Here is a 23,270-nt window from a genome sequence, read left to right as displayed (position 1 = left end):
GTTACCAACAAGGAAACACAGAGAGCGTGGAGGAGCAGCTTCAGAAGGCATGGGGTTTAAACTTTGCCATCCCCACCATGCTAGAGGAAACTGATTCTTTTTTTTTTTTTTTTTTTTTTTTTTTGAGACGGAGTCTCGCTCTGTCTCCCAGGCTGGAGTGCAGTGGCGCAATCTCGGCTCACTGCAAGCTCCGCCTCCCGGGTTCACGCCATTCTCCTGCCTCAGCCTCTCCGAGTAGCTGGGACTACAGGCGCCCACTACCACGCCTGGCTAAATTTTTTTGTATTTTTAGTAGAGACGGGGTTTCACCGTGGTCTCGATCTCCTGACCTTGTGATCCACCCGCCTCGGCCTCCCAAAGTGCTGGGGATTACAAGCATAAGCCACCGCGCCCAGCCAGAAACTGATTCTTGAAGGTGGGGAGGCCAATATGTGAGTTTTGTGTCAATGATACTCTTAGAATGTGGTACTAACAAGTTGCCTGATCAGTCAAAAGTGATGAGATGAATGCAACATAAGTCTTTGTTCAGGTTGTTTGGTCAGAAGTAATTACATTTGCATGTGGAAGCACACAAATTGTATTTTTTACTGGTGAAGAACACGGTTCTCCAGAAATACTCTAATTGCTTGGTTCTTTTTTTTTCTTCCTCTTTCCACAACCCTTTGAGTTCCCACTTTTATTACATTTGCTTGCATTTGTTTCAAGGCTGTGATTCTCACTATACTGGTCCTGGGGAAAGGGCTTCTGTGAACTGCAGTTTTTAGTTTTTATTGTGGTTCTTAGTTTTCATGAGACCCCTCTTGAGGATATGTGCCTATCTGGTGCCTCTGCTCTCCACTAGTTGAGTGAAAGGAAGGAGGTAATTTACCACCATGTTTGGTTCCTATTTATAAGATGTTTTAAGAAAGATTCGAAACAGATTTTCTGAAGAAAGCAGAAGGTCTCTTCCCATTATGACTTCGGAAATCACTTACGCTGAAGTGAGGTTCAAACATGAATTCAAGTCCTCAGGCATCAACTCAGCCTCTTCTGCAGGTAAAGATCATTTTCTGGGGGTCAGGGTGAATGATGAGGTGAAGGATGAGGAGAGGGTTTTGAATAAGGCATAGGTGTTGTCAGTTGCTGGTTGTCTGATTGAGTATGTCTGGGAAACACAAGAGTCCCAGAAGATTGAGTAGCCTGCAGATACGCATTACGGGGTGTACATTTGTATTGTGGAGAAGAAAAGATTTTGTGCCACTCTTTTCAGCCTCCATTCTGCTTCCTGAAACAGAGGTGAGAGAAATCCACTCCAGTTCTGAGCTAAGGCAAGTGCTCTGATGCCCCTGTGTTTTCTGAGGCTGAGTGGGGCTGGGGTTAAGAGATTGAGTACAGCTTCCGAAACCATCAATCCAGATGCAGGGGGTCCTGATGAATTTGTGAGATTTGTTTTTTGATCAGTTAGAGGGAAAGAGTTTGGGTGGACAGTGGTGAGGGTATATTTGCTGGTAATGGATGGAAATGTAACAAAAGGCCATTGCAAATGAAAGACTAGAAAGTCTATAAAGAAAGTCTCTTAAATCTCCAGGAAACTTTTTCTGAAATCAGAGAACCTATTGCATGTTGCATCTCTGAGACAGACTCTGTTACATTTGGGAGTAGATGCAAGGTAATTTGGTTGTCATGTGTGATATCTCAGGTATAGAGCAAAAGAGAGAAAAGAATGTATATAGACTACAAGAAGCAATGGGGGAAGGGGTCAGGACTATAGTTACGCTTCCTAAAATACCTCTGTGAAGGTGTGGAGAGCACTTAGGGAAATTTTTTCTCCTTAAAAACTTTGTATAATTTCTATATTACACAAGTATTAATGTTTGTTGTAGAAAAAATTAACCAGAGGTACACAGTTACTTGAATTATAATTACTCTTATCATCTAGAGAAAATCATAATTTGCAATTTAGTGAATATCCTTCCACATACAAATACATATAATGTGCATATGTATTTTACTAAAAATGTAATCATATTATATAATACTGAAGTCTTTTCCCCCCATCATTTGACAAAATATCATAACTCTAAGAAAGCGATTCCTAACCATGAGATGGTAACTAAAAAGACTGACTTTATTCTAAACATGTGATGAGAGATGATTATAAAGATTTGTTTGCTATAGCATTATTTAAAGTAAAGTTGGAAACAATCTATTATTTAAATATATGATGAAATACTGTGCAACCATAATAAGGAGTATTAAAGAAGAAAATATAATGGTATGAAAAATGTTCATGATACAGTGTAAAGGAAAATAATAGGTCAGAAATCAGTATTTATGGTATGTCAATCATGTGGGAAAATTTGCATATATGTATATATACATTCAAAAAATTGCTAGAAAGATATATACCAAAATATTATGGTGTATTATAACTTATATGGCATAACAGTTATCCTCAATTGTAGGAATCTGTACTTTTATGTATTTTCTAAAATTTCTACAGTGAATATTATCATATCCTTTCTATTCCTATTCTCATGTGATTTCAAATGTCATACCGTTAGTAACCGTGTGTCATCCAAGAAAAGGGAGAGAAAGAGGAGGAGGAAGAAGAGGAAGTAAAGACCGAACTTATTACTGATAAAACTAATTTGGCTTCTTCTTCAGCTTCCAAGGAGAGGACTGCCCCTCACAAAAGTAATACCGGGTTTCCCAAGCTGCTTTGTGCCTCACTGTTGATACTTTTCCTGCTATTGGCAATCTCATTCTTTATTGCTTTTGTCAGTAAGTATGCCAACTGAACCAATAAGCAGTATCTGCTGTCCATGAACAGAGGGTATCCTTTAAAAACTGACTTTTGAAAATGAGCTTATCCAGAAATCTGAAATGAAGTTTTCTCTGGGGAGACATAACTCATGGGAATCCACTGTGAATTTTGCTCTTTATTTGGATTTAGTTACTGTCCTGTAAAAATAATGGCATCCATTCTCATTTAGAGAAACTGAAGCATAAATGTGGGTGTATGTATTTGTGTTGTAGAGTGAAATCTATGGGGCATCATCTCTATACTAGACACTATGTAAGTGAGGACAAATCTATATTTCCTTGGTAGCATTTATCAGGCCAGTCTGATTTGAATGCACAGACACTTATGTTTTGGGATGAGCAGGTAGACAACAAGGAGATGGGAAGAAATATTTCAGGAAGAATTCTCCACTGGCTTTTACTGTGATGTTTCCTGTCCTGCTCAAGATGTGTAGGATCTAAAAGTCAATTTAGCAAATTAGGTAGATTGCTGCGTATCTTTGGCTTTCAGCATTTGTTGAGTTTTATTCCCCCCGGCTTTGTCGCCCAGGCTGGAGTGCAGTGGTGCAATCTTGGCTCACTGCAACCTCCACCTCCCAGGTTCAAGCGATTCTCCCACCCCAGCCTCCCAAGTAGCTGGGATTACAGGTGTGTGTCACCACGCTCAGCTAATTTTTTTTTTTTTTTTTTTTTTATTTTTAGTAGAGACAGGGTTTTCTCGTGTTTCCTGGCCTTGTCCTGAACTCCTGGGCTCAAGCAATCTGCCCGCCTCAGCCTCCTAACGTGCTGGGATTACAGGCATGAGTCACTACGCCTGGCCCAAAATTTTTAAAAGGCATAAAAACCAGTATACATTTAGGTAGATTCTTTATTAATTTCTTTGGTCATTTCATAAGTATTGTCCATCTATTGTATGTCAGGCACTGTGCAGACAGAGAGTCAAGACAGAGCCACAGCCCCTGGTCTCAAGAAATTTAGAGAATGGTAAAATGAACCAGTGGTTATAACATTGTATGGTAAGTGTTGTACAGTTAAGAAGTATAATAAGTGCAAGAGGCTGAGGTAGGCTTCCTGGAGGAGGTGACATCTAGAGCTGTGTGTACCAAGAATGACCTAGAGATATGAGAGAGCATGGAATCTGGGGAAACGTAAGTATGCATGACTGGAACATACGGTGCTAAGTAAAGAACTAAGAAATGAAGTTGTAGGTGGCAGAAATAAACAGGACTCAGACCATGAAGAGTGCTATATATCATGATAAAGAGTTTGGATTTTTTCCCTCCTAAAGGTTATGTTATCAATTATCTTTTGCTGGTTAATAAGCCAATCTAAAACTTAGTGGATTAAAACAGCAACTATTTATTTAGTTCATAAATCTGTGGCTTGGCAATTGAGACTGGTGTCAGTCGGGAGATTCCTCCAGTTCTGGCTGAACTCACTCATGTATATGTGGTTGACTACTGGCCACAGATAACTTAGCTTCTGAGGAAGAGGATGTTAGATGGAATGGCAGGAGAGATTTGGCCACATTTCTCTTATCATTCATCAGGCTAGCCTGTGTTTGTTCACATGGCAACTGGCAGGCTTTTAAGACTGAGAGAGGAAGTAAGCAAGGCCTTTTGAAATCTCACCCTGGAACTAGCGCAGAGTTGCTCCTGCACATTCTATTGGCCAGAAGAAGTGTTACAGGCAGCCCAGATCCAGGCGGTGGAGAAATAGACCACATTTCTTGATTGAAGAAGCTGCAAAATCACATTGCAAAGCAGTGTAGACACAGGGAATGTTGAAAGTTGTGGCCATTTTTGCAATGTCACACTCATGGAGAAAATTGAAGAATTTTAAGCAGGGAATTGATATAATTGGATTGGACTTATAGAAATATGATTTTTACAGAGGTGTGGAAAATGGATATATGAGGACAAATTTGGAGGGAAAGAGAAGTTAGAAGGATAATTCATTAATTCAATTGAGAAATATTGTCAGACTGATCTTTGGCTAGTGTTAGTGAAAAAAGAGAAGACGAAGTAGTTTTAAATGATAAAAGGAGGTAGAAGCTTGATGAATATTCAGTTCTGGGAAATAAGGGAACCAGAGAAGTAAAGTGTGGCTCCAATATTCTGACTCTGTAAACTCAGAAATCATTAAGTTTTTCAAAGAGGTAGACAATATAGGATCAGTAGCAGGTTTGGGTTGGAAGATGGTGATTTAAGTTTTGGGCATGTTGAGTTTTATATGACTGTGAGAACCTCAAATGGACGTGTCTACTGGGAGACACGTTTGTCTGGATTTAGGGAGAGAGGTCTGAGCTTTGGAAGTCCTTCACATAGAGGTAGCAGGTGATGCCATGGGAATATGTGATATCACTCAGGGAGATAACTTAGTATGAGAAAGAGGGATAAGGATGGAACTCTGGGAAATGTTACATTTTAAAAGAGGTGGATGGAGGAAAAGGAGCTTACAGAAGAGTGTAAGAAGCAGCAGCAAGAAAGGTAAGACAAAAACAACGAAGAGTAGTGTCCCAAGAGCTGAGGGGAAACGTAGCTTGGGTCAAGCCTTTAAGGAAGTCAGATAGGAAGAGGACTAAGTAACCCTAGGCTATTACTGAGGATCCATTTTAGGGATGGTTTTAGTGAAATAGTGGAAGCAAAACCCAGAATATGATGGGTCAAGGAGCAAATGAAAGGTAGGGAGGAGAGAGAAAAAGTTCAGTTTCTAGAGGGAGAGGTGGGTTAGTTTTAAATTGGGAGAAACATGAGAGCATTGGTGTGCTGAGGAGTAAGAGCCAGTTGGGATGGAGAGAGTAATAGAGAGAAGAGGAAGAAAATAATGCCCTTTTGATCCATGGGGGGTTCTGTTTTAAATTCTCCATTCTCCAAGGTAACCCAGAACTCCTCAGAATTAATTTGACCCTCTCTCCTCCACTCCAAAGTCCCAGGGTGTGCACATCCTTAAATACAAGTGTTTATTGCCCTCCATCCCCCCACCCCCAAGAGTTAGCCTTTGCATGCATCTTATATTAAGTATTGAAGGAGATCTTTAGATCCATTATGATGGAACTGTTGTGTCCTCTTCCAACTACCGATCTTTCAGCTATTCCTAGAGATATCCATAGTTTCAAAATGGGAAATCTTTTCCCTCTACTCAAGTAATAGGGCATTTGTAAGTTTTGTTTCAATAAAGAATGCAAGAAAGTAACGACAAAGAGTAAAGTCATAATGCTACCAGGAAAATAAATGGTCTTTATTCTCTTTTGCAGTTTTCTTTCAAAAATATTCTCAGCTTCTTGAAAAAAAGACTACAAAGGGGCTGGTTCATACAACATTGGAGTGTGTGAAAAAAAATATGCCCATGGAAGGTAAAAATTAATGTGCCTAGAATTCATGTGCCTGACTATACTATGTAAGGATCCCAAATCAATATTTCCAGTAAGATTCCCAAGTAGATCATACTGAGAAGTTGAGTCTCATAATAATTTAAGCTACAAATATAGAAATATATGGGACATGCTGGGCATGGTGGCTCATGCCTGTAATCTCAGCTACTCGGGAGGCTGAGGCAGGAGAGTCGCTTGAACCCAGGAGGCAGAGGTTGCAGTGAGCCGAGTTTGCGCCACTGCACTCCACCTGGCGACAGAGCAAGATTCCACCTCAAAAAAAACCAAAAACCAAAAAACAAATATGTAGGACATAAAATTCTTTTGTTGTTGTTTTTTTGAGACAGGGTCTCACTTTGTTGCCCAGGCTAGAGTGCAGTAGTGCGAACACGGCTCACTACAGCCTCGGCCTCCCGGGCTCAAGTAATCCTCCCATTTCTGCCTCCTGAGTAGCTGAGACTACAAGCACATGCCACTACACTCAGCTAATTTTTGTATTTTTTGTAGAGATGGAGTTTCACCATGTTGCCCAGGCTGATCTTGAACTCCTAAGCTTAAGTGATCTGGCTGTCTCAGCCTCTTGAAGGGCTGGGTTTATAGGCGTGAGCCATGGTGCCTGGTCCTAAAATTCGTATATGTACTCATATATCTTTAATTTGTCTATGGAAAAAAATAGAAGGTTAATTGTGAAAAAAGTCACATTGCTTTTAGACTTCTTCAACCTTTGCTTCTTTCTGAACTTTCTATACACATTTGCTCTTTTTTGCACATATCAGTTAAAACCATGTGATGAAAATGTGATGATGTTTTTTTATGGATGTGAATTATTTAAATTCTTTAAATTAATAGATGATGATGATGATGATGATGATGATGATGATGATTTTGAGACAGGATCTCACTCCGTTTTCCAGGCTGGAATGCAGTAGTGTGACCACAGCTCACAGTAGCCTTGATCTCCTGGGTTCCAGTAATCCTCCACCTTAGCCTCCCAGTAGATGGGATCAAAGGTGCCCACTACCACACTTGGCCAATTTTATTTTTATTTTTTGAATTTTTGTAGAGAGAGGGTCTTGCCATGTTGCCCAGACTGGTCTTGAATTCCTGGCTTCAAACGATCCTCCCACCTCAGCCTCCCGGTGCTGGGATTACAGGAGTGAGCTACCGTGCCCGGCCAGTAGGTTATTTTTAAGAACAGTTTTATATTTACAGAAAAATTGAGCAGATAATGCAAAGAGATCTCATTTTACCCCTGCTCTGCACACATGCTGTCTCCTATTGTTAACATCTTACATGAATATTGTATACTTCTTCCAACTAATCAACTAATATTGGTATATTATTATTAATTAAAATTCACGATTTTCAGGTTTGCTTAGTGTTCACCTCATGTTTCTTTTCTGTAATAGGATCCCCATCCAGAACACCACATTACATTGAGTTCTCATGTCTCTTTAGGCACCTCTTGGCTGTGGTAGTTTCTCAGATTTTCCTCATATTTGTTGACCCTGACAGTTTTGAGCAATACTGGTCAGGTATATTATAGAATGTCCATCTATCAGAATTTGTCTGATGTTTTTCTAATAATTAGATTGGGATTATTGATTTTTGGGAGGAAGATCACAGATGTAAAATGCTATTTTCATTACATCATATCAAGGGCATATATTATCAAAATGATTCTTGACTATTGATGTTGACCTTGATCACTTGGCTAAGGTAGTGTTTGTCAAGTTTCTCCACTGTAAAGTTACTTTTTCCCTCCCCGCCCCTTTCCATACTACACTCTTTGGAAGGTTCAGTCCACACTTAAGGATTGGGGAGTTATGCTCTCCATTCATGAGGGTGGAGTATGGTATCAGTCATGGTCAGCAGGCTGGAGACTCAGGAGTAAGAGTTGCAGTTTGAGTCCAAAGACCATCTGCTACAGAACCTTGAAGAGCCAGTGCTGCAGATGAAGTGCAAAGGCAGTCCACTGAGTTTCCTCTTCCTCAGAGGAGGTCCTCTTTTTGTTCCATTCAGATCTTCAATTGATTAGATGAAGTCTACTTACATTATTGAGGGCAATCTGCTTTACTCAAAGTCCAGCAACTTAAATGTAAATCTCATCCAAAAACATTTTCACAGAAACATCCAGAATGTTTGACCAAATATCTGGGCACTGTGGCCCAGATAAGTTGACACATAAAATTAACCATCACAAGTATCTATATAATTTATTTGAAATTTTGTCCAGGTGATATTTGCCTCTTTTATTCCATTTATTTATTTATCCAATCATTTATTTATATCTGCATGTACTCATGGAGATATATATGTATCTTTAACTTTTAAGTTCTGGGGTACATGTGCAGGATGTGCAGGTTTGTTTCGTGGATAAACGTGTGCCATGGTGGTTTGCTACACAGACCAACCCATCACCGAGGTATCAAGCCCAGCATCCGTTAGCTATTCTTCCTGATGCTCTCCCTCCCCCGGCTTGCTCCCTCCACCACAAGCCCCAGTGTGTGTTGTTCCCCACCGTGTGTCCAACTCATGGATATTTATTTTAAATTTTGGTTTATAATCCAATACTATTTTATTTTGTAGTTCCAGCTTTGGACATTGGGAACTCTTTCATTTGACTCCTGTGACCCTTTTTTATTTATTTATTTATTTATTTTGAGACAGAGTCTCGCTCTGTCGCCCAGGCTGGAGTGCAGTGGTGCGATCTCGGCTCACTGCAAGCTGTGCCTCCCGGGTTCACGCCATTCTCCTGCCTCAGCCTCTCCGAGTAGCTGGGACTACAGGCGCCCGCCACCACGCCCGGCTAATTTTTTGTATTTTTTAGTAGAGACGGGGTTTCACCGTGGTCTCGATCTCCTGACTTCGTGATCCACCCACCTCGGTCTCCCAGAGTGCTGGGATTACAAGTGTGAGCCACTGCGCCTGGCCTCCTGTGACCCTTTAACATATCACCACAATGTGTTTTTTCTTTTGTTTTGGTTTAGCACTTCCTCACTTTCTGGGACTGTAAAATGCTTGAGACTCACATTGTACATTTCATGTCCCTATCCTAGAATCAGATATTTCTTTGAGGAACCCTAGTTCCTTTGACTGAAGAATAGTGTCCTATGAATTTTGATAATTTGTATTGTCATTTTCATTCAGTTCAATGTATTTTTAAAAATTTCCCTTTAGATATCTCCTTTGACTCATGGATTATTTAGAAGTGTGTTGTTTAGTTTCAAGTGTATGGAGATTTTCCTTTGTTATTTCTTTTATTAATTTCTGGTTTCTTTTCACTGTGTTTGGAGAAAACGATATGATTTCAGCAATTTTAAATTTGTTGATGTTATTTAATGTCCCAAGATATGGTTTGTTTCAGCATATGTTCCAGGGGCACTGGAAAAGAATGGGTATTCTGTTGTTGGGTGGAGCGTTCTATAAATGTGGATTAGATCCCTGTAGTTGATGATGTTTTTAAGTTCTACGTTCTTGCTGATTTTCTGTGTAGTTCTGTCAATTGTTGAGAGAGAGGTGTTGATGTATCCACCCATAATCCTCCTTTCAATTGTATCAGTTTTGCTTTATACATTTTGCGCTTTGTTTGGCATATACACACTTGGGGTCACTTTACAAGGCTCTGGTTTTTTTTTTTCTCTCTAGTTTTTTTGTTTGTGGTTTTTTTTTTTTTTTTTTTTCAGACGAAGTCTCGCTCTGTCTCCTAGGCTGGAGTGCAGTGGTGCGATCTCGGCTCACTGCAACCTCTGCCTCCTGGGTTCAAGGGATTCTCTTGCCTCAGCCTCTTGAGTAGCTGGGATTACAGGCATGTGCCACCATGCCCAGCTAATTTTTGTATTTTTAGTAGATATGGGGTTTCACCATGTTGGTCAGGCTGGTCTCAAACTTCTCATCTCAGGTGATCCATCCACCTCGGCCTCCCAGCCTTTTTTTGGTATTTTTAGTGGAGACAGGGTTTCGCCATGTTGGCCAGGCTGATCTAAAACTCCTGACCACAGGTGATCCGCCCACCTCAGCCTCCGAAAGGCATGAGCCACTGTGCCCAGACTTTTCTGTCTAGTTTGTTTCTGTTGTTCAGTTGACAGTTTCTGTTGTTTTGTCTTCCAATCACTAATCTCTCTATCCACTTCATTCTGCTGTTGAGTCCATCCACCATGCTTTTTATTTTGGTTATTATATTTTTCAATTATAAAATTTCCATTTGGTTTTTCTTTATATCTTCTATTTCTTTGCTGAAACTTTCTAGTTTTTCATTTGTTTCAAGCATGTTTGTATCGTCTTGTTGAAGCATTTTTTATCATGGCTGCTTTAAAATCTTTGTCAGATAATTCTAACGATTTTTTTTTTTGAGACAGGGTCTCGCTGTGTTGCCCAGGCTGGTCTTGAGCTTCTGGGCTCAAGCGATTCTCCTGCCTCAGCCTCCCAAAGTGCTGGGATTACAGATGTGAGCCACCATGCCTGGGCCCATTTTTGTTGTCTTGATTGTAGTCATCTATTGATTATCTTTTTCTATTAAATTTGAAAACTTACTGGTTCTTAGCATAATGAGTTATTTTCTATTGAACTCTGGACATTTTTGCATTATATTCTGAGAGTCTGGATCTTATTTAAACATGTTTTAGTAATAGCTGGGCTTTTCAGATAGCACTTCAGCAGGAGAAAAGGGGCCCTGCCTCATTACTGCCTGATTGAGGTAGACTTGGCTTCCTTGACACCTGAGGGGCAGGGGCTCCTGGTTACATCTGAGTGGGGAGGGGAGTTCCAGCTTCCATGTGGTCTCCCTTGCCTCTTAATTTTAATAATACACACACTTTTAAAAGTGATTATTTATATTGCACATATGTGCCCCTCTTCCCAATACAGAGACAGTCTGGAGCTGTTGCCCAAAGAATTGGAAGTCATTTAGTTCCAACTGCTACTTTATTTCTACTGAATCAGCACCTTGGCAAGAGAGTGAGAAGGACTGTGCTAGAATGGAGGCTCATCTGCTGGTGATAAACACTCAAGAAGAGCAGGTACTTTCTAATAGATAATGGGGCTGTGAGCCCTGCCTGATCTTTGTATATCTCTCTTGGCTAAGAAGGAGGTTTTGTTACTCTGGCATATTTGCGCTGTGGTGGAAGGCTTTCAATAAAATAGGTAGACAGGGCTCCTAAGCCTTTACATTCCATACCTCCTTCCTGCTTCAGTAAAACTAACCTCCCTGAAAGAATTTGTGACGTTAAAAATATATGAGGGTTGAATGGAAGGATGAAAATGTTTCAGTCTGAAATATCAATTTGTTATTTCAATATGTAAATGTTTGATACATGATTAACTACTTAACAGAGAAGAGGTATTAAGTTGAATAGAGAAAAGAAATAAAGTTAACTCATGATGAATCACAATCAACACTCAGGAATGAAAATAAAGAATCCCTGAAGTTATGAAAGGAAAATGAATCTGCCAAAATTTTCTCGTATACAACTTTGAAGAATGTAATCCCTTAGTGAAGAAAAGAGGGGAAATCTGAGATGAGAATTCATTCTGATCATAGAAATTGCTTCCATACTGGCTGGGCATGCTGGCTCATGCCTGCAATCCCAGCACTTTGGGAGGCCAAGGCGGGCAGATCACTTGAGGCCAGGAGTTCAAGACCAGCTTGGCCAAAATGGTGAAACCCAGCCTCTACTAAAAATACAAAAATTAGCCAGGCATGGTGGCACACACCTGTAGTCCCAGCTACTGAGGAGGCTGAGGCATGAGAACCGCTTAAGCCTGGGAGGCAGAGGTGCAGTGAGCCAAGATCGCACCACTGCACTCCAGCCTGGGACAGAAAGTCAGACTCCGTCTCAAAAAAAAAAAAAAAATTCCTTCCATATGTACTGAACATCATGCTCACAAGTGATGTCTTTGATTCTGCCCTGCTCAGCCAGAGACCCCCATTCCTACGTAGAGCTCCAATGCGGCTGTTGCTGGATCCTCTCCTTTTCTTCTTGTTTCTCTAAGGTATTAAGAATTCAGTTTAAGCTGAATACTGTAAAGGCTGTGACTCCTTCTTTCCCCCCTCCAGGATTTCATCTTCCAGAATCTGCAAGAAGAATCTGCTTATTTTGTGGGGCTCTCAGATCCAGAAGGTCAGCGACATTGGCAATGGGTTGATCAGACACCATATAATGAAAGTTCCACGTGAGTACAGAATGAGATAAAAGAATCTTGGGTCCTGGATCATGCAGAGAGCTTAGGGTATTCTAGCTATCAGCTATAAAAGTAGAATAGCTCACACTTCTTTTAGCTCTTGGGCACTAGGTTAAATAATTTCATTATCTCATTTAATCTGCACAAGAAGCCTATGAGGCACACATTGTTATTTTTCCCACTGTAGATATGAGGAAATTGAGCTTGGAGAGTGTAGATAATTCAGCTAAGGTCACCCAGTGGTGTCAACAATAGTTCTCAAATCGGGTAGATCTTACTGTGCTTTTAACCCGTATATTTACCTTGTCTCTACATAGTGAAAATCCATGTTGATTAAGATCATAACCAATTATTAAGATTTAATAATTTTTTTTTTCTTTTTTGAAAAAAAAAGAAAGGCTGGAGTGCAGTGGTGCAATCATGGCTCACTGCAGCCTTAAATTCCTGGGCTCAACTGATCCTCCCACCTAAGTCTTCTGAGTTGCAAGGATGACAAGTGTGTGCCACCACACCCAGTCAGGCTGAAGATTTAATGCTTCTTATGAAGCAAAAATGCTAAATTCTGATAATCTTATATCTCATATTTATGTAATTCTTTAATTATATAAATTACATACTTTACATACATTACATAAATTACATAAAATACATACTTTACTGGATTACCACCTTTGATCTTCATATCCACTGTATGAAATAAATAGTGATATTACTCTAGCCTCATTTTTTAGATAGAAAAACTGAGAATCAGGGAAGTTAAATTACTTGTCCAATAACAAGGATAAGTAGAAGATTCAAAAGATTTTACTAGTTCTCTAGACTTTAAAAACAGGACATTAAAAAAAGGAAAAAACTCTATTGATAAGTGGGACCAGGGTAAAATCTTTTCATCATACAAGGACACCCTATAGGTTGACGGACCCATAGGAACAGGACATAAGGATGGACAAATAGAAGAGAACCTCTAGAAAATCTATGGTGAGGACATTCAAAGCAGTAAGATAGAGAACATTGAGTGACATAGGCACAGTTTTCAAAGGAAATGCTGGAAATGCAGATGGAGGAGAAGCTGCATGATGAGTGGCAGAAAGGTGGATTTGGGCATATCTGACCCTATGTTCCATGAAATTCATCCCTAGCTCCTCACCCCTGTCTCTAACCCTTTTCAAAGCTCTGTTTGAAGAAATGCCCTCATCCTTTTTGTCCCTTTCAGATTCTGGCATCCACTTGAGCCCAGTGACCCCAATGAGCGCTGCGTTGTGCTAAATTTTCGTAAAGCACCCAAAAGACGGGGCTGGGGCTGGAATGATGTTAATTGTCTTGGTCCTCAAAGGTCAGTTTGTGAGATGATGAAGATCCACTTATGAACTGAACATTCTCTATGAACAGGTGGTTGGATTGGTATCTGTCATTGTAGGGATAGATAATAAGCTCTTCTTATTTATGTGTAAGGGAGTTCCATAGAATTTAGGTGGTCTGTCAACTATTCTACTTATGAGAGAATTGGTCTGTACATTGACTGATTCACTTTTTCATAAAGTGAGCATTTATTGAGCATTTTTTCATGTGCCAGAGCCTGTACTGGAGACCCCCATTGTGCATACATGGAGAGAACATGAGTCTCTCTTAATTTTTGTCTGGTTGCTAAAGAATTATTTACCAATAAAATTATATGATGTGGTTTCTCCACTGATTATTAGAGAAATGCAAATCAAAATCACAATGAGATACCATCTCATGCCAGTCAGAATGGCAAATATTTTTTTTTTTGAGACGGAGTCTCGCTCTGTCGCCCAGGCTGGAGTGCAGTGGCGCAATCTCGGCTCACTGCAAGCTCCACCTCCCGAGTTCACGCCATTCTCCTGCCTCAGCCTCTCCAAGTAGCTGGGACTACAGGCACCCGCCACCACGCCCGGCTAATATTTTTTGTATTTTTAGTAGAGACGGAGTTTCACCATGGTCTCGATCTCATGACCTCGTGATCCGCCCGCCTCGGCCTCCCAACATGCTGAGATTATAAGCGTGAGCCACCGCGCCCGGCCTCAGAATGGCAAATATTAAAAAGTCAAGAAACAACAGATTCTGGCAAGCCTGTGGAGAAATAAAAATGCTTTTACACTGTTGGTGGGAGTATAAATTAGTTCAACCATTGTGGAAGATGGTGTGGCAAGATAGCAAGTATTTTTTGGGAGGTTTGTATCAGATTTTATTGAAAGTTTAGGGAGACAGAAAAGATTTGCCAGTTTTCAAAAGAACAACCCAATGCTACTTTTAGGAAAAGGATTTGTTTCATATTGTTAGTTCACCTCTCACATCTCATTTAGAAGAGATCTGGCCAAAACAACAATTTTCACTTTGTCTCTATCTACTGGTATACTAGTGTATGCTTTTATTTTCAATCTCTAGTAGTTCCCATCTTCTCCATTGCTTGTTTTTGCATTACTCCCTGGACAGGCTCAAAGAACTTAACGTCTGTTTGGAGATGTGACCTGAGCCTGCCCACAATTCTGCTTTTGCTCTGATTTAGCATTCTCTCTCTTGATTTTGTTTTATATTATATTATATTTTATATTGGTGCATCTCCTCTTTTTGCCTTTGCTCCTACCATTTCAGCACTCTTCATTCAAAGGCATGCCACTGTAATCTAGAAATTTATACAGGACAAAGAAATGGAAAGAAGCAAAGAAAATAGAGCATAGGGTTGCTAATGGTCAAGACCAGAACATGATTAGGGGAGCATAAATAGGAGACAGATGAGAAACAAAGGACTCTTTAAACTGCTTTGCCTCCAGATAGCTAGGAGAATGTATTCTTTATTGCACCACCAAGTCATTCAATCCTTGGGTTTGTGTTTCTTTGTCTCTGACGGGAACGGAAACAAATGTTGACATCTTATAACCACTTCGTCTCCCTTGTTCTTTTATGATCAAATGCATCTCAAATTAACCACTGGGGAAGTTTTCTGAGCTTTTATCCTGTTACTCAATGTCTATTTCATCATTCGCTATAGCTATAACTGTCTTGTCACTTTAAAAATCCCTGTTCAGTTTAAAACCATTGTTGAGAGTTTTTATGGAGGCTCTATTATGAAGGCATGTTTGGTTACATCATTAGCCATTGGTGATTGAACTCAATCTCCAGGCCTTTTTCTTCCCTGGAGGAGTGGGGCTGAAAGTTTCCATCCTCTAGTCACATGGTTGGTTCCTCTGGCAACCAGCCCCTATCCTGAAGCAGTCTTGGGGAACATCAAGAGTTACCTCAGGAGCATAGACACCTGGCTTGGTTAAAGGGTCTTGTTATGAATAATAAAAGACACTCTTTTCTTTTTTTTTTTTATTTTATTTATTTATTTATTTTTTTTTTTTGACACTCTTTTCATCTTAAAAATTTTTTAATGTTCAGCTAGGTAACTATTGTTTTTTTTTTGTTGTTGTTAATTTTTTTCTTTCATCTTTTATTGCCCTGGAGCTATTTCAGAAACTTGGAACCAAAAAAAAAAAAAAATAGATAACATAAGATGTTTCTTGCACCTTTATTACTCTAGAACACGGTTGAGAAGCTGAGGACAAAACCCAAGCATTATAACCAAAGATGCTCTTATCATTTCTATCAACCAGGAAGTTTTAGGGTTTCAGAAGTTCTGTGATAAACAAAAATGAAATATATATGTTTCTCATAATATCACAAGTTCAATATTCATAGTAGATTTTCTTGTATACAAGGTTGCTCACTTGAGAATGTGGAGCTGTTTGTGATGTTAATAGAATGGTCTACATTTTAGAGACTGCATGTGAATGATTAAGTATTTCAAAGCCCTTGGGTAATCATTGGAGGAAACCAAAATAACCTACTCTAAGATGACTTCATATTGTTGAGCTGAAAAAGGTGGCAATGTAGGAGAACATTCTTCCCCTCCTTCTTCTTGCCTGTTGGCAGAACAACAATTTACAAAGATGAAGGTCTTCCTGCCCTCCTTTCTACTTTTCCCAGCTAAGGATTAGCTCCTTTATGATACTTGTAAAAGGATTTAGAAGCAGATTTTACTCTTCCTGTTAAAATACCTTCCTGTATTTCATTTCCTTTTGGAATCCTGAAGATACTCCCTTCTTTGTCTTTTCACTATCATCCTAAAGGAAGTAGCTGAAGCCACATTAATATAGAGAGTTTATTTGGGCCCAGGTTGAGGATCGCTACCCAGGAAAACACTTCCAGGTTGCCTTGGGAAATGGTCTAGAGAACAAAGGAAAGACTGAAGATTTTAAAGAAAAAAGAATGAATCTGCAAAATCGTGGAGCCACCCCAAATGCTTATCAATCAATGAGTGGATAAAGAAACTGTGGTGTAGATATACAATGGAATACTACTCAGTCATAAGAAGGAATGTATTAACATCATTTGCACTGACCTGGATGAGACTGGAGACTATTATTCTAAGTGAAGTGACTCAGGAATGGAAAACCAAACATCATATGTTCTCAATGATATGGGGAGCTAAGCTATGAGGATGCAAAAGGCATAAGAATGGTACAATGGACTTTGGGGACTTGGGGGGAAGAATGGGATGGGGACGAGGGATAAAAGACTACAAATATGGTGCAGGGTATACTGCTTGGGTGATGGGTGCATAAAAATCTCACAAATCACCACTAAAAACGTTACTCATGTAAACAAATACCACCTGTACCCCAATAAATTATGGAAAAATTAAAATTAAAAAAAGAATGAATCAGGAGAGGGAGTGAATTAAAAAGTTACTAATCAGTAAATTATCATTGGCTTACAGAAACCACATTGATTAGTAATTAGCTGTATACTGTTAAACTGTAGGGTTCAGTTAGTCTAGAACCTACATAGCAAATGGCTTCAAGAGGTAAATTTAGCTCAAGGTGGGAGTGAGGCATGACTCCTGTCATGTCTCTCTCATGAGTCCACTCTGGACTTGATGGTTTCAAGGCACTCACATTCCTCAAATAAAAGTTTTTTTTTTTTTTTTTTCATTCTCACCACTCCATAAGATTTATGGCTCTTTGTTAACATACTATTTAAGCAAGGCCTGTAAGCTACTGCCTTAAAAGAGATAAATACATTTGAACTGAGTTCTCTCCTGAGTGATGGGTATAGCACACATTGATAAACTGCTGTTTTTTTCTCTTGTTTCTCTGACTTTTGTTTTCAGCAGAGTGTCTCTACTAAGGATCTATGAGGACAAGAAAACAAATCATATTTTCTGTGCTACAATATAAAATTCACGAAGCCTGTTTCTGATTTTATATCACTTCAGGCTCCCTTTTGCCTAATCAGGGAGATTATAAAATATCACTGACATCTGCCCAATGTTAGTCTGGATGCAGTAAGAGTGTTTCATCACCTTTGCAGACTGATTTCAGAATGTTTCATTTTGCAATCACATTCCTTAACAATGTTCATGGGTTTTGTTATTTACTGTGTTACCCTTCATATCTAAACCATATCCATTCAATCACATTTTTGCTTACTTCCTAGGACACTGTTTAGCACATGGATTAAGGCTTGCATAAAATAAGTAACCAATGTAAAGTTTAGTTAGGGAGCACTTAATTTAACCAAGGTCTCTAAATAGATTTCTTTTAGGAGATACAAAATTTTCTATTTTGCATGCCAGAATGAATAGGAAACAGACAGAGAAATTTTATGTTAGGAACTGAAGAAATGATCTAAGTATTCTTGTCAAAGTTCTCATGAATGGTTTTCAATATGTTTCTCAATTCCTCTTATTTTTTATTTTTTCCCCACGTATCGAAATCACTGGAAACTTTAGTTGTAACTGTGACTTCTTCTTTTGAGGTACACTTAATGTTGGAAGTCTCTTAGTACTATGAGAGTGTGTAGCAGTTTGTCCCTGAGCTCTACCTTCTTTAAATGAAGCTGGGTCTCTGGGCAACATCTTTAGGGAGAGAGGTACAAAAGGTTCCTTGACCTTCTTAACACAGGGAGCCTGCCTAATGATGCAAGAACGGCAACCTCAAGGTACAAGTGAGTATTTCCTCAGTTTCAGAGGAAAGTGGAAGTGTATGATGAAATAAGATCACCTGGAGAGAAGAAGTAGACAAAGAACAGATTGAAGAGCTAGTGATTGGACCAATATAGTAGACTCAAAGGAATTTGAAAGAAAGAGTAATTCTTCCGAGCCAGAGCCATAAGCACTTGAAAGAATAAGAAAGCAAGTATTTTTTGGGAGGTTTGTATCAGATTTTATTGAAAGTTTAGGGAGACAGAAAAGATTTACATGATAGAACGTAAACAGGGAAATAACTGATTATTAGATATCTGCTCTTAAAAGTCTTTTGACTAATTTTGAAATCCAGGCAGCAGTATTCTTTCCAATTACCCTGAGTTTTTTTTGTACTTGCTTTTCTAATTTTTTTGTAAGGAAAAGCTTCCCATTTTTAATGCATGAAAATTTGACTTTAGCTTCAACCCTTTGCATGTCCATCAATAATGTTTTAAAAGATTTTTATTAAAATTTTTTAAGGATACAAAATAGTCGTGCATGTTTATGGGTTCCATGTGATATTTTGATACAAGAACATGATGTGTAATGATAAAGTCTGGAAAATTAGATTATCCATCACCTCAAATATTTATCATGTCTTTGTGTTTGGAACATTCCAAATCTACTCTTCTAGCTATTTTGAAATATACAATAAATTATTATTGGGCCAGGCTCAGTGGCCCACACCTGTAATCTCAGCACTTTGGGAGGCTGAGGTGGGTGGATCACTTGAGGTCAGGAGTTCGAGACCAGCCTGGCCAACATGGTGAAATCCCGTCTCTACTAAAAAGACAAAACTAAGCTGGGCATGGTGGCATGCGCCTGTAATCCTAGCCACTCAGGAGGCTGAGGCAGGAGAATCACTTGAACCCAGGAGGTGGAGGTTGCAGTGAGCCAAGATTGCCTCATTGTGCTCCTGCCTGGGTGACAGAGTCTTTACACATGAATACCTATGTAACAAATCGCCGTGTTCTGCACATATACCCCAGAACTTAAAGTATAATAATAATAAAACATAACAAAGCCTTTATTTGGATGTGTTTTTCTTTAATTAAATTATAGGAAACTGGATATAGGATTTTGTTGCAAAGCTATTAAAGTTCCGAACACAGGAGTGTGCAGCACTGGAAAAGGAGATCAGTACTAAAACTTATAAGAAATATCAGAGAAACCATTAGCTTTTACAGCATTGTCTGTTTAAAGGTTAAGTTGACCAGGTGTATAATTTCCCATCAGTCTGTTCTTACAGTAGGCAGGGCAATTTCTATTTTCATGATCTGAATACTCAAATATATCCAAACATCTTTTTAAAGCTTTGATTTATAGCTCCTAGAAAGTTATATTTTTTAATAGTCACTCTACTCTAATGAAGCCTATTTCTGCTCATTTTGGAGCCTCACTAAAATAACAGATTTCAGGATAGCCAAGTTCATCAGAAAGACTCAAATGGAATGATTTACAAAATAGAACACTTTAAACCAAGTCAGTCCTATCTTTTTGTAGCTGAAGGGTATCAGTCACAACACAGTTTCACGTACACCTCTGCTCATTATGGAATTACACTTAAAGCGAATCTCAAGAGGGTGACCTTTGTTGTTTCAGATGCCATCCCTAAGGAGAATGGCAAACAAGAAGATTGCCACTGTTACTGATGGAAAGGCTTTTTTTTTTCTTGCCAAAGACTCATACCATTGTTATAAATTAAACTGTCAGGCATTTTCCTAGACAGGTTTTCCTTTTTAATGTAGTGATGAAGAACTAAGATAAAAATCGTGACTTTTGATTGCTACTCAACATTATTACTTGCACCAATATTGCACACATCTGTTCTGAACTGTTAAAATAATCTTCTGAGTCCTTGGGGTGCTGTTTTCTCCCTTAGAACACAAACACAACTTATCTAATCAGCTTCCCTCAAAGATGAAATTGACAAAGTTAATATACTGGAAAAAAATGAAGAAAGAAAAAGGCAAAGACTTTGTACAGACAAAAGTCTAAGTTTTCTCAAAGGGTTCTGTGTCCCCTACACATGGGGGCAATTTGTAAGCACTAGTGAAATGAATACTAGCTGTAATGCCTCTAATTCCTCATATAATACAGAACCTTGGTCCTGGTGTTGCGATGATGTCACTGTATGGTTCTTCCTGTGTCAGCTCAATAGCTTGCTGCTTTTTAAGAACCAAGAAGCTGTAGAACTTCGTGACAGCTTGTTTTCTGTTCGTGTTTTGACATAGCTCAAGCAAACTGATAGATTCAGCTCCAGTTTTGGCAAGAGCTCGCTGAAGACCACGAAGCATCTGCTGAGTCCTTTTGTTCCATCTTCTTTCTTCCTGATCTTGATCATCACCTGAAGCAGCTTCATCCTCTTCATCATTTTCTTTTTCCTTCTCTTTCTCCATCTTTTTTTCTGGCAGAAGTTCTAACTCTGGTAGTAGCTGACATATTTTGTAGGTTCTTCTGGGGGAAGCTCTACAGGTGGTATTTCCATCTGCTCCACCTGCTGAGGAAGCATCACAGGCTCTGGGTCACTTTATCCAGCTTTTCGCTTAACTCCCTGAGGTGGTGGTGGAGCCGTAGTTGACTCATCCAGGTTTGTTCTGCTGGCCTCCATCACTGACTCCTGGAGGTGGCTTGGCTCTTCCAAAATGGGCTCATTGAAAACATCACGCTGCTGATGCCGCTGTTGCTGGCCCTCTCTAGGAAACTCTGGATTTTCAAATTCTTTGAGGAACTCATCTAAATTATCTGCCTCTTCTCCATTCCTCCTTTTTCTAAGGTCTTCTGGTACAAGCAGTGTAAAACAGCATGTAAAAAGCTTCCGTGGTGTATTATTCCACAAAGGCTGAGCAGGTAAATAAAACAGTTTTTCTATTCCTCCTGTCTCTTTCCACATCATCAATTTCTTGGTGGGCGGTGCCACATCCAAAGTAGTAACAGTATCAGAGTAACACTAAGTTGGGCTCTAATTGTGTTGCTTTCCAACTCTTTGACACTGTCAACAATTAGTTTCCTCTTCCTCTTGGCTTTTGTTTCTTTAACAGTTATGTCAACAGGTTCCAATGCAAATGCTTCTTCCTCATTTGGAACAGGTGTTGTTTGATCAGTCATAGTTGGCATTTGCTCAATGGATCCACTGAATTAGGGCTATCAGGCCCACCCATTGATACATTATCCTCACCCACATCATCACGTGCAGGCTGCTCTGGCAACATCACCCGTGCCTCAGAGAAGGCAGGGGGATCATCAAAGATACTACCATCATTATTCCTAATAAGTTTGTCATCTAATATTCCACCATCATTTCCTTCTCCAAAATTATCATCCTTATATTGGTCTTCATATTCTAAATGGTTAATGTTCTCATTCAGATTGCTGGTGCTCTGTTCAGACTCTAATAGGAGGTTAGAAGCAGCAGCGCTTACCAATACGTGCTCATCGTCAAAAGCACTGCCTTCTCCCATTATCTAACAATCATCCTTTCCAAAATCACCAAAATCATTTTCTTGTAAAATACTGATGTTCTCAGTTTCTTCTGTCATGGTTATCTCTACCACTCTACTCTGGTTCAAGCTGAACTGCTGGGCCACATCGATGTCATCTAAGTCAGGCAGTAGCTGATCAAAGTCATGAAATTCTTCAGGTAAATAATAACATTATAAGCTGCTTCCCGATTGTCCTCAGGCAGATTAACAACACCTGACGGAAAAGACATCTTTATCTTTTTTTTTTTTTTTTGAGACGGAGTCTTGCTCTGTCGCCCAGGCTGGAGTGCAGTGGCGCAATCTCGGCTCACTGCAAGCTCTGCCTCCCGGGTTCACACCGTTCTCCTGCCTCAGCCTCTCCGAGTAGCTGGGACTACAGGCGCCCGCCACCACGCCCGGCTAATTTTTTTTGTATTTTTAGTAGAGACGGGGTTTCACCATGGTCTCGATCTCCTGACCTCGTGATCCACCCGCCTCGGCCTCCCAAAGTGCTGGGATTACAAGCGTGAGCCACCGCGCCCGGCCAAGACATCTTTATCTTAATGAATGCTTCATTACAGTCTGCAAGAAGGTATTTAGCTTTCCTGTGACAGATTTGAACTACTCCCAGTAAGAGGTGTCCTGATGTCCGTAATGCCGTTTTCACCTTTGGTGAGGTGATACTTTCCATGCTGCTCTCTAAATTACACTCAAACACATGGGCTTTGGTTAGCTTCTTATCCCAATGGGCCGCTAGCCAAATTTTGGTCAGAGACCCTCTTTTACTGAGGACAAAATATGCGTAGAACATTGCTGTGGTTGGCTATGAAAACAGAAGGAAACCTCGCTCTCCGCTGGGAGTTGGGCGGGCTGGGTGGCCCGGGGAGGGGAAAAGGGTCGGGGGAGGGGACAGGGAAAGAGGGGAGCCCTTGTGAGGTGTAGCTTGGAAGCAGCTCTCACTGCCACCACAGCCGCTGCCTCCTTTCCGATTCACTCAAACAAGCAAGATGGTTTGCTACAACGTATTTTATGTTCCTTTTTTCCTTCTTGCTGCCTTGGCTTCCTTTAGATTGATTACTTAAAAAATTGTTACTTTCCTCCTTTGTCATTTTGGGAGTCACATGCTTATTGACTACTCATAGTGGTTACTCTAGAAATTACAACATGCAACAATGACCTATCAAATCTAATGGTAACTGATGCTTTGGCTGTCCTCCTGAACAATATGAGAACCTTAGAGCACTGCTCCATTTGCCACTTCTCTCTCTTATAAGCTAAGGTTGCTATGTATTTTAACACTATATTTTCTTTACACTTAATACAAGTTTTATACAGTCAATGTTCATACAAATTTATCTACATATTTATAATTTTTGTTTCTCTTCATTGATTCCAGAATCTCAGGTCTTAAAGAGTTATTTTCTTTCTTTCTTTTTTTCTT

At 39.7% G+C, this 23,270-nt stretch overlaps 1 protein-coding gene and 1 pseudogene across 7 annotated transcripts; one reads left to right on the top strand and one right to left on the bottom strand.

Moving 5' to 3' along the window:
- The first annotated feature begins 691 nt into the window (after window positions 1-691).
- On the top strand, window positions 692-18,857 carry CLEC4A (C-type lectin domain family 4 member A). Of its 7 annotated transcripts, none has more exons than XM_063639708.1 (7): window positions 907-1,035; window positions 2,647-2,763; window positions 6,041-6,139; window positions 11,024-11,175; window positions 12,213-12,328; window positions 13,551-13,670; window positions 16,517-18,857. In XM_063639708.1, the coding sequence occupies exons 1-7, from the start codon at window positions 954-956 to the stop codon at window positions 16,569-16,571; spliced, it is 741 nt and encodes a 246-aa protein (XP_063495778.1). In that variant the 5' UTR covers window positions 907-953; the 3' UTR covers window positions 16,572-18,857. The 7 variants fall into 7 exon arrangements, with proteins under 7 accessions (XP_055136751.1, XP_055136752.1, XP_063495778.1 ...); XM_063639709.1 differs by having other exon boundaries at window positions 15,882-18,857; XM_063639710.1 differs by having other exon boundaries at window positions 16,471-16,650.
- A 1,598-nt stretch (window positions 18,858-20,455) lies between these two features.
- On the bottom strand, window positions 20,456-22,742 carry LOC129483409 (double-strand-break repair protein rad21 homolog; annotated as a pseudogene).
- Window positions 22,743-23,270: the final 528 nt, after the last annotated feature.

The sequence above is a fragment of the Symphalangus syndactylus genome, chromosome 5 (assembly GCF_028878055.3).
Source record: "Symphalangus syndactylus isolate Jambi chromosome 5, NHGRI_mSymSyn1-v2.1_pri, whole genome shotgun sequence".
NCBI lineage: Eukaryota > Metazoa > Chordata > Mammalia > Primates > Hylobatidae > Symphalangus > Symphalangus syndactylus.
This window is presented reverse-complemented; position numbering and strand designations above follow the sequence as displayed.

What these genes read in the sequence shown, in the direction of transcription:
- CLEC4A (XM_063639708.1), top strand. Translation starts at nt 954, where the DNA reads ATGACTTCGGAAATCACTTACGCTGAAGTGAGGTTCAAACATGAATTC. An exon ending in ATTCTTTATTGCTTTTGTCA is followed by an intron (nt 2,764 to 6,040) that starts GTAAGTATGCCA and finishes TCTCTTTTGCAG; the next exon opens with TTTTCTTTCAAAAATATTCT. An exon ending in TAAACACTCAAGAAGAGCAG is followed by an intron (nt 11,176 to 12,212) that starts GTACTTTCTAAT and finishes TCCCCCCTCCAG; the next exon opens with GATTTCATCTTCCAGAATCT.